Source organism: Helobdella robusta (genome assembly GCF_000326865.2).
Source record: "Helobdella robusta unplaced genomic scaffold HELROscaffold_26, whole genome shotgun sequence".
In the NCBI taxonomy this organism is placed as follows: domain Eukaryota; kingdom Metazoa; phylum Annelida; class Clitellata; order Rhynchobdellida; family Glossiphoniidae; genus Helobdella; species Helobdella robusta.
Genome location: NW_008704349.1, coordinates 94776 through 106086, shown reverse-complemented (window position 1 = coordinate 106086; position 11311 = coordinate 94776). Strand labels below are relative to the sequence as shown.

Sequence of the window (11311 nt, the reverse complement as noted above, 5' to 3'; positions counted from 1 at the left end):
TGCATACATATGTACATACATAAACATTCGTATGTTTGTATGTCTTTGTTTTTATGTGTTTGTATGTGTATGTGTCTTTTTTGTTGTCAGGTTTAACTGATTTTAAATAGCAGTTGTTCCAAAATAACAGTAAAAATTTGTCGATTACGAAGAGCTGTTAATAATGGACTGTGGAATGCCTCCATTTGACAAACTCCGATGGAACGCAGAAATCGTAAAAACAAATTATATTGACGAGCAACGTCCGGATTGAATATGCTATATAACTAAGATACATTTTAGTACCATGAAATATTAATTACTGCAAACCGCATACATCCTTATAATTGAGAGAGAGAGAGAGAGAGCGAGAGAGAGAGCGAGAGAGAGAGAGAGAGAGAGAGGGATATTTATTTTAGAGCTAAATTGAAAATTCACAGCAGATTCTGATAATACTCAAATAAATGAAACAACTTAAACTACCAAACTAATTTTCAACGCATTTTTTAGGTCTCATCACCTTTCCATATGTTTTTAGAACCATTCCCAAAATATTCATTTCAAAATTGGGTCATTCATTAAATTGGTGCTTAACCTGTCAATCGATCTCGGTTGTAATTTGGACTGGTGGCCTGCGGATCTGTCAGGCTGATTGGAAAAAACAAAATGTTAAATGATTAATTTCATATTTATATTTTTCAAAAACCTTCAACAAACCGCTGACTAATGTAATATACAATCACGGTACAGAATGAACAAAATCCAAATAACAACTAAATAAATAAAAGTAACATTACTGTAACTGAACTATTGAATATTTGATGGCTAATCAGTAAAAACAACATAGGAAGCTAATTTAAACAAAGAATTTGATAACGTTAGAAGTTTTTGTGAAAATCAAATGACAGTTCCATTGAAAGTAACAGTATTTACTTCACAGAAGCAATCAATTGTGCTTGACAGGGGGACATCAATCCATATTAAAAAAATGGTTCTGTCCACTGATTTTGATGAGATGTAGGAAGATGATAAGATGATGAAGCATTTGAATGATAACAAAAGAATTAACAGTGAAGAATTATTTATCAAATCGAGACAGCCTCCACAACAAAAAATAAAATAATGATATTGAAAAGGAAATTAAAACACAAATATTACCAGCCAATATGATTCTTACTCCTTCATCCTGCAGTAATAAATGAGAGAAACAAACATCCACAATATTAACTCAGCCCAGCTTGAGGAAATTTGAAAAATAGATGACTGACAAATTCTTTCTTGTTAAGCTTTGAAAATAAGTTGAAAAAAGCAAGAGTTAAATTGTTAACACTGTTGTTATGCAACACTTTTAGTAGTTAAAACCGAAAATTAAAAAAAAAAACACAAGTTTTTTTAATTTTAAATTTTATAAAAATTTGAAGTCCACTGTTTTACAAAAACACTGAAAAATCTGATTAAGTACATATGGTTGATGAATAACTTCAATTATTCTTGTTTGCAGATGATGATTCTGTCTCTTGAACCAGATGAGATGTAGGAAAGAGGACGAAACATCTGTATAATAAAAAAAAATTAACCGTAAAAAATTAATCATCAAAACAAGATAAATTATTGAAACAGAAATTAATAAACTCACAATTATTACTCACCAATCAAATTCTTGGTAATAAAATAACGAAAGTTCAAACAATGGTACAAGAGTTGGTTTGTGATACTATGTGATGAACTTCTGATAAACTTTTGGTGAACTTCCCATACATTAAAGAATTCTTATGTGGGTGTCAAGAAAAAGTTCAACAAATGATCTACACATACCCACATTTGAGATCATTAAGCTGGTCACCAATCTCTGCCAATGCAGTGTCTTCATTTTCAGAGCTATTGTGTGTTCATGAAGATTATATAAATTTTTTAATGTAGAACAAAAAAAATTTTAAAAAAGTATAAAACAAGAACAAACCATTAATTTATCAACACTAGAATGAAGGAAGGCTATAATTTTATAACAAGCATTACATAAATAAAAAGCACTGCTGAGAAATATGTACTGAAAAAAGAAACAAACCATTTATTTACCTATCAACATTAGAATGAAGAAAAACTACATTTAACATCTAACCTGATATGAAGACTGCATGGGCTAACTAACTAAGGATGGTTCTTGAAAGTTAGACTAACTAAGTGAAAGTTAGCTCAGCTGGCTTTTGGCTTAGAAATTAAAAATGATGCTGTCTGACAAATCACTGATGAGAATTCTATCTTGTGGAACTTTGAAAATAAGTTTCAAAAATTACATGTTAAGAAGTTAAGAACAATTACATTTTAAAATTTTGCATAGTTTTATTATGCAATGTTTTTAGCAGAAAAAACAGAAAGAAGGAAAAAAATGGACAAAGTAGACATTTTGACTTGTGAAAGGAGAAAGGCTAGCAAACATTTTTAAGCTATTTCAGAAAAATAAAAAGTATTATAAATTAAATTTTTTTTATGAAATAGAACATAATTTTAAGTTTGAAGTGATATTTAGTATAATTATTAGGTTAGTTTGTTGACTTCAGACAAGTACATTTGGAGTTATTTGTGATTTTCATTTTATAAATAAAATATATAAATAAATAATTAAATTTAAAATTTAAATTTAAAATTAAATCTTAAATTTAAATGCAGTACTTTAAATGAAAAAAAAACATAAAAACCTGAACAAAGACTTATTTGCCAAACAATAAATTGCTTTTTAAATGAATTTGATGATTAAACTGACGAGAAACATCAATATCGCGGTAAATTAGCAAAATGTTGACGAAAACAAAACAAAAACCCAAGCGTGAAATAAAATTTTTGCGAGTTGAGAGATGTGCTGTTTCGAGACGCTCTAATTTATCAAACTATTCGATAACTCAAATACAATTTTAGAGTCGGTTTAAAATCTAAAGTTTTTAAAAGGGTACGCGACCAAACAAATTAAACATTCAAAATTACAGTTATTTTCAGCAATTGTTGAAACAGAAAACATAAAATTTTCATTATTATCATTAGAAAAAATGTTATTTTCACCATATGAAGTAGCTATAAATACAGTATGACATACAGAATAATATATATTACACACATATATCATATATATAATTATAATTGAAAATAATTTCACAACTCATCAACTATTAATACAACTCTCTTTTTGCATTATTTTTGAACACTTGTTATTCCCGAATTTCACAATTTTGAAATCTCACCTTTCAAGATATATATATATATATATATATATATATATATATATATATATATATATATATATATATATATATATATATATATATATATATACAACTATTATAAATGAGAATAAAATGTTTTTTAAGAAATGTCATTAAACATCCTCTTTACACAATGTTTTGTATCTAGTACAACAGAGTAAACGCGCAAGGGAAATGTTAGCCCTACTGCCTAAAAATATAAAAAAGGACGGAAAGTAGATAATTAAGATGGATAATTATATTTAATAATTAAATATATCGATGCCGCAGTAATTTTCATAATATTAAGGTCGTAGCAACTACAAAAGAGATGTTTTTAGCACTAGTAACAGAGCAGTAGTATACACAAATTAAATTATTTAAAGTATTTAGAACAGCAAATGGTAGCAAATGTACACAACAGGAATAGAGAGACGTATCATTAGTACTGACAGAGCTTGAATAAATTTTTGCAATAGTTATAACCATTACTAAAAGCAGTAGTAGTAATGGTAGTAGTAAAATTAGTTGTAGTAATAGTACAAGTAGTGAAAGTAGTTATTAGTAGTAGTAAAAGAAAAATTATTTTAGTAGCAGCGCAAAGAAACAATGTTAAAAGTTATTTTTACATTCAAATGCTTGCAGTCTGAGATGGAAAGGTTGGGTATGATGGAGATGATTGAATAAATAGTGATGAGGAGGATGTCGAAGGTGATAACGATGGTGACGACGAAGAATGAGATGATGTCGTTGTTGTTGATGATGGTGACGACGACGACGACGATGAAGAAGATGATGTTGATCCTGATACTGCATTGTTTCCCAAGTTATCTGTCCAATAAGAAAAAATTATTCAATTTAACTAAAAGAAATCGGTCAATCCGATCGTCAGCCATCCAATCAAGAACCAACCTGGATGCCACACAACACTATAATAAACAGCCAACGCTACGGCCGCTAACGAAACAGCTATTACGTAGGCAACGACTGTTGCTAATCGAATCCACTTTTTGTTCGACTTTGAGGCCATTTTAGCTGCCCTGTTCCTGTGCTCGCCGGCGTAACTTGGACGTTTGTTTGTTGAGGCTGTCGTCGCTGCCGAGTGGGATGGCTTCAAGATGCCAGCAGGAGGCATCGTCGATGTGCTCGTGTTGTTAGTGCTCTTGCCAGGCTCCTTTTTCGTCGTCTTCTTAGTGAATTTGTTGAGAAAGTATGAGCCGTTGTTACTGCTTTTGAAGTTGCCGTTGTTGTTGTCGGTGCCACATGTGTCGTCGTCATTGCTGTGGTCGTGCGACTTTTCATAAATATTTATCGCGATCGTTTCTGCAAAGTTGTCGCCCTCAAATTTTTTGTTTTTGTTGTTTCTGTGGATGTTGCTGTTACTTGATTTAAAATTGACAGCCTCATCCTCCCCGCCATCATCCTCATTCCCTCCTACTTTCCACGTAGTTTTCTTCTTCTTAACTGGCATCCTCCTATCTTGCGGGAGAATTTAAAAAATGATACGCCTACAATAATGCTATTATTTACGATTACAGAGTAATATAAATCATCGTAATATTTCAATGTAGAGTTATTAAGTAATATTTTTATATGCGTGATCCTTGTGTGTTTGTTTATGCATGCCTGTGTACCCTATCAATTTTACATACAGCAAGGATGAAATACGCTGCCTCGATGCCGGAGAATGACATTTATATAGCGCAGAGTTCATTCACTTAAATCTTTTACTGAAAAAAATAAAGAACTACAAAATTGATACAAGGCAAATGACGAGGAATAAACGTAACAACTGTGTGGTGCGTACGTTTCAAATACATTAATCTTGCATTTCATTGCTCTGTGAAACACTTTTTTTCTAAATATCATATTTTGAAAGAAAAGATTCAAATCAAATCCAAATATAAAATGTTTGTGCTTTCTAATCTATACGAATGTATTATTTCTGACGTTATTGAATCATTCATATTTATTTACACGAGAAATTTATTTTGAAATGTCGCAAAGTTACAAGTTCATCATCGAAATTTTCATCAATTTTTTAAAACTGTCCTTATTTTAATAAAGAATTAAATTGGGAGCAGTTAGAAAACAATATGTCTTGCGATCAAATAAACCACCAACCAACCTGCAACTTTGATCTAAACGAACTTCATAATCCTCTAATACCGAACTTGGAAGTTTGCAAACATCCATCCCCAAATAGCACCTGCCCCATTACTAACCTCCCAAAACCGTGCGGTCCCAGATGTACAAACGTTAAAGTGAAATGTAAGTCGGTGCCGAATCAGAACAAACCGGATCACGCAGTCGATTCCTACCATTCGGATCTTCGGGTCCAGAATTATCTCTACCATGAGAACAACAGACTGTACTGTCACGGCATATTCAACGAAGCGGGGTTAGTAACATAAAATTCATACTTCGAACGTAATATTACAAACCCGTCGTGGAAACACGAATCGATCATTTGACAGATTTATCTCAAAGCAGGCTCGTGTTAACAAACATACTTCAGAATGAATAATAAAAAAAATGTCACACAAACCTCAAAATATTTCAGGAGAAGGGTGGACGATGCAGGGCGAAACAATCCAAAACATGCATGCTTCTTCAAGGTGGGCGACGCTAATAAACTGGCGCGATCACATTCGCACGCAGAAAGATGTTACAAAAAATGGATCGACAATCACGAGGAGAGGAATGCTGCCTACGCAAGCAATCCCTTGGCCCCCTTCTATACAGATCAATTGCAGAGGAATGGTCCATTCTACGATGAGGACGCGAGACAAACCAGGATGCAAAAGTTCTACAAGAAGCCCTGCTAAATTTTAAAGTAATATAATATCGATGAGTGAAAATTGCATCAAAGTCAAATGTCAATAGAACTGCTAAAAAACTTCAAAATACAATATTCATCAAACAATCTGGGAGGATTGCTTGCTTCACTTGCGTAACATCGATTCTTATCACAAAAATTAACTTACTTTTTAACTTATTTTCAGGTATATAAAAATATATATAACAATATTACGCCATTTATTATTTTTGAATTAATTTGATTACCTTAACATTTGTTTTGAACGAAGCTTCTATTAACGCTATGGTCAAAATGGAAAAAATTCCAACAACCCGAATTAAAAATGAGGAGACGAGGACGAACGACGACGGTGGTCGCAAGTGGTGATGATGAGAACGAAAAATGATTATGACGATGATTAGATGGAAATGATTAAGACGATATCAAACCAAGATGACCATGATTAAGACGATATCAAACCAAGATGACCATGATTAAGACGATATCAAACCAAGATGACCATGATTAAGACGATGAGGATGATTTTAAAAACTATTACAAAGGTTAATTAATCATAAGATTGCAATGATGATATGATGGTAGTACAATAATAGCAATAAGATTACTAGTGATTATAATACTAATTGTAATAATAATAAGGGAGAAGATAGACTGCGAAGGCTGTTTGAAAGGTAGCAGCGGGACAGTGGCGGGGAGAATATGACTCAATAGCGAAATAAATTAATGAAAGAATGGATTTATGAAAAGATGAATGAATGAACGAATCAATTAATCAAAACATGATTTTAGTTTTGTATGAATGAATGAATTAATTAATGAATTAATTAATTAATGGACGAATCAATCAATCAATCAGTGAATAAACCAATGAAGAACAAAGAAAAAAATAAATAACTATAAAGAGTAAAGATTAAAAATATAAGAACAAACAAACTTTATTAATCAGTCACTCAAGCAAACATTGCATATAGGCATTTAGAGTTTAATAAGGATGAACGAAACAAAACGAAACGAACGAACGGTATATTAAATGCATGAACAAACAAACGAACGAACGTACGAACAAACAAACGAACCATTTAAATTTAGGTGGATGAATTATTAGATGGATAGAGTGGGTTATGCTAACAGCAATAAATAATATAAGAACGAATAGATATAGAAACAGATGGATGGATATATGAACAGATATTGCAGATAGATGGATTGAAGAATCAGAAAACGAGCACATACACTGATCACATTACAAAAAAAATTCAGAAAAGATGAACGATTAAACAAATGAACATAAAAAAAATAAATAAAAAGACGGATAGACTGACCGACAATCGAGGCGGCAGAGCCAAAAATGAGCAAACATTATTTTACAATTTTGATTGAATTTACTTTCATACGTATAGAAACAGAAAACGAAACCAATGAGAAACCCAAAAATAATAGTATTATTTAAAGCCGAAGAGTATTGAGACAGGAGAGGAGGAGGTGAGGGAGAGGAAAGAACAAACAGAAAGATAATAATAATAATTAAACACGGGACTATTTTCACACATAATTTGGGATTGACTACGAAGCCTAAAGCTAAAAATTATTATTCATAAATAGGCGAACGTGGAGTGAATGAAAGAAAGAAAACGAAAAAATAGGGTAAAAACTAAAGAACGAAAGTAATAAAATAAATGAATGAATTAGTGAAACGTATGAAAACAATGAACGCGCATGTATAGAAATTTAGGGGTAAGACATTCTGAGATGCAGTTAGTAATGAATCCGAAAGCATTGCTCGCGTTGCTAAGCAATTATTTTCGAGCAAAAATAATTATATTTGCATTAAAAAAATAACATATTTATATAAATATATGTAATTAGCACAATTATCAAAGTTTTCTTTTAATTTTACAAGAATTATTAACCACCTAAATCAAGACTAATCAATTAATTTAAATCAGTTTAAATCATGGACAGTAATTTCCAATCAATCTGAATGCTCCCAATGAGAGGCTGTTTGTGATGCAACGAACTAGTATTTTTGATAAATAAAAACAACAACAAAAACAACAATAATAATAATGATAATGCAATAGATAATAATAGCACTGGTGATAAAAATTATGAAATAAATAACGATAATGTTGTTAGCAAAAAAGCTTTTTATGCGCAAAAGACAAGAATGAAGGAAAACATTCCACCAAGTGAAAGAATGAAAAACAGAAAAGAACAAAAGACAGACAGAACAAAAATAACAATAACAAAAATAATAATAACAACAACAATAATAATGATGATAACATTTCAGACGAGAAACCCAATTCAAATTCAACAACTAACACAGATGACAGCTATCTATCATTCCTTTCATTCAGACCATCATTTCCCTCATCTTCCTCATTCGATTTTCTTTCATCACCACCACTATCAACATCATCATCATAATTACCATCCTCCATCTAATCAACCTTAAAGATACACATATCTCAATAATATAGCAACAATCATCATCACTTGATGTAACCATTCTTAATACTTCCAGCCCCATTAATATGGAAACCAGCGGAATTTCCATTTTCCAAAACTTTCCTGGGAATCTCCGGAGAATCATCGCACATAAACTTCAATGGCTTGTTCACTTTTTTAGCGGAACCTCCTAAATTTCCAGAAAAACCATTCACCACGTAGACACCATTTTTAACATAACGATCCTCATCATCATCATCATGCTGACGAATATTATTCAAATTATTATTATTATTATTATTGCTGCTGCTGCTGCTAATGTAGTCGCTCCTATTACTTCTATTGTTGTTGTTGATAGCGTCGTCATCGTCATACTCAGGATCTTTTTTTGGGGGCGGAGAATTAAAGGGAGATATGGAGTTATTTAGTATGAGGGAGAGCCTGTTGGCACTGTTACTCGTATGGCGGGCCGTTACGTCCTTCTTGTTCAACTGGAAGTTTGGTGAACAATTAGTTACAATGATTATTAATGTAAGAAATAACAATATAACATATTATTTTATAATAATACCATTATTAAAGAAAATAATTACGATTTCGTTCTCATTATTGTTGCTATCGGCCTTAAAGATAGGATAAATAATATCAAAGAAAGGCACTGTGAACAATAAACGGACGATACAGTGACGAATAAATAAATAAAAAACATCATTAACCAATATTAATGAGTAATATTAATAAGCAGGATTGTTAATAACGGGGTAGCTGCATTTATTTGATAAGTAGTTACGATATTGATGGCGGCGTCGCTTCTGAATCTCATACCATTACTTTTGAACTGAAAAAATTTTCTTCTTCAGGCTGTGTTAAATAATAATTGAGAAACTTTGATTCTATATCAGTTAACCGTTCTTTTAACTTTAACACTTGGTCCTGAGACTACCCCGTGGCCTTGATTTGTGGCTAAAACGTGTTAACAAGTGATAAACCAAGTCGGGCAAATATAACCCTCGAACGTTGAAAACTGCTTCTTTCAGGACAAAATAACTATTTCAATTTAGAACATCACTAACCTAGAATATACATCGTGAAATCGCGCTCATTTTAATTTACACAATCGATCTAACGTTCAACGTACCGACAACCAGGGCTTTGGAGCGGAGCTGGAGCAATCGGAGCAACCATATTCTGGTCGGAGCGTGAGCGGAGCCGGAGCACACAAATTTTAAGTGCTCCATGCTCCAATAATAAAAAAAAATATTTAGTTAAAAAATAAAAAAAATATCATTTTTTAATATTTTGTATCTTTTAGTTCAACTCAAAAAATTTTTTTTGTTATGATATTTAGAATCTTTCATAGCAAAGCAATGGCTTCCTTTTATACGCCATTTGTAAACACTAGTTGACTTTTTCACTAATCTTTTTTTCTGCAATCGTAAATTCGTAATCGCACATCAAAAGTAAGATTCTTATGAGAATTTTTTAAATAATATAATTTTTAATTTAAAAAGCAATACATTACTTCTTAACAAAATTTAAATTTTTAATTAAAATTAAATTAGGTCCGGATATGACTTCTAACCAAAATTTGTGTCAATAACCTATAATCGATAGTCGCTTTTTGAAAAATGATCTGGAAAATATATTTGAGTTTGAAGAAGAAAATGGACAAAAAAAGTCAGCTAGATGTAAGCTAAAAAATAATGATGTGCAATGCAATTTTCAGGCAATGGGAACAAGTGTGTCAAAAAAGTTTAATCTTTGGCGTCATGTGAAACGTAATTATCCTAAAATCTATGATGAGTTAGTAAAACAAAAAGATGAAAACGATAAAGCTGCCTCAGATAAAAAACGTGGTAATGAAAATGATGCCACGCCATCTAAAAAAAAATAAAAACTGTACAAGAAAACATGAGCACATATTTTACATCGTCAAAAGTTACAATCACTATGGATGCAAGTACTTTTCAAGAAGGACTTGTTGAGATGATTTGTTTGAGTATGGTTCCATTTACTTCATTTACATTAAAAAACAAAGGATTTCAAAAAATTGTTGGTGAAATGGCAAAAAAACTCGGTGTATCAATGGGGCATGATGCAGTTCGACATTTGGTAATAACCACAGCAGATTCTTCTCGCATGAAACTGAGGCAAACTTTGAGGGAACAGTTATGTTATTTGAAGCTAGATGCAGCAACTCGTGGTAATAAAAACTATCTTGCCATTAATTTACAATTTTATAATGAAACAAGTAATAAGTCTGAAATAAAAACCCTAGATATAGTTGACACTGAAGGAAATCATAACTCTTTGTATGTAAAAAATCAAATTAAAGAAACCTTAAAAAAATTTGATATTGAAGAAAAACAAATACTTAGTATTTGTGTAGATAATGCAGCAAACATGACATCTGCTGTAAATAAACTTGGAATTCGTGAAAGCATCACTCAAGGTGAAGGTAATGAAGAACCTGAGGATATTGATGAGAACAGTGCAAACATTTTGCAACAGTGGGTCAATGATCCTTCTGAAATATTACCACAGTGGGTTAATGAAGACACAAACATTCAATTAATGAGGTGTGGGATTCATACTCTTCAACTGGCCATTTGGGATGGATTAAAAAATGAACGAGTAACAAAAATTCTAGGAAGAATTAGGCAAGTTGTAGTAAAATTACGAACACCAACAATCCGTAGTATTTTATTGAAAATGTATGGAAAAACACAATCTTTAGATACAGTAACAAGATGGGGTTCAACATATGCAATGCTTGATCGTCTTCTGTTTTTCAAAGACTATTGCGAACAAGTTGTAGCTGCTGCAG

At 31.7% G+C, this 11311-nt stretch overlaps 3 protein-coding genes across 3 annotated transcripts in view; 1 reads left to right on the top strand and 2 right to left on the bottom strand.

The window, feature by feature from the left end:
- Nucleotides 1-2672: 2672 nt before the first annotated feature.
- HELRODRAFT_191852 (hypothetical protein) lies at nt 2673-5781 on the bottom strand. The gene is given in 8 exon segments (XM_009019832.1): nt 2673-3029; nt 3050-3270; nt 3305-3465; nt 3485-3780; nt 3807-4043; nt 4125-4703; nt 5438-5586; nt 5761-5781. The coding sequence occupies 2 exon segments, from the start codon at nt 4681-4683 to the stop codon at nt 3844-3846; spliced, it is 759 nt and encodes a 252-aa protein (XP_009018080.1). The 5' UTR covers nt 4684-4703; nt 5438-5586; nt 5761-5781; the 3' UTR covers nt 2673-3029; nt 3050-3270; nt 3305-3465; nt 3485-3780; nt 3807-3843.
- Nucleotides 5782-8528: 2747 nt separating this feature from the next.
- HELRODRAFT_173219 (hypothetical protein) lies at nt 8529-9722 on the bottom strand (the record flags this gene model as incomplete). Its single annotated transcript, XM_009019831.1, has 2 exons — nt 8529-8975; nt 9612-9722. The coding sequence occupies 2 exons, from the start codon at nt 9720-9722 to the stop codon at nt 8529-8531; spliced, it is 558 nt and encodes a 185-aa protein (XP_009018079.1).
- A 673-nt stretch (nt 9723-10395) lies between these two features.
- HELRODRAFT_173218 (hypothetical protein) overlaps nt 10396-11311 on the top strand; it is a gene marked incomplete at both ends in the record, with an annotated part of 1591 nt that continues 675 nt past the window's right edge. The window contains one exon of the mRNA XM_009019830.1: nt 10396-11295. Within this exon, the coding sequence (XP_009018078.1) occupies nt 10396-11295 (900 nt within the window). The remainder of the gene's footprint in view (nt 11296-11311) is intronic.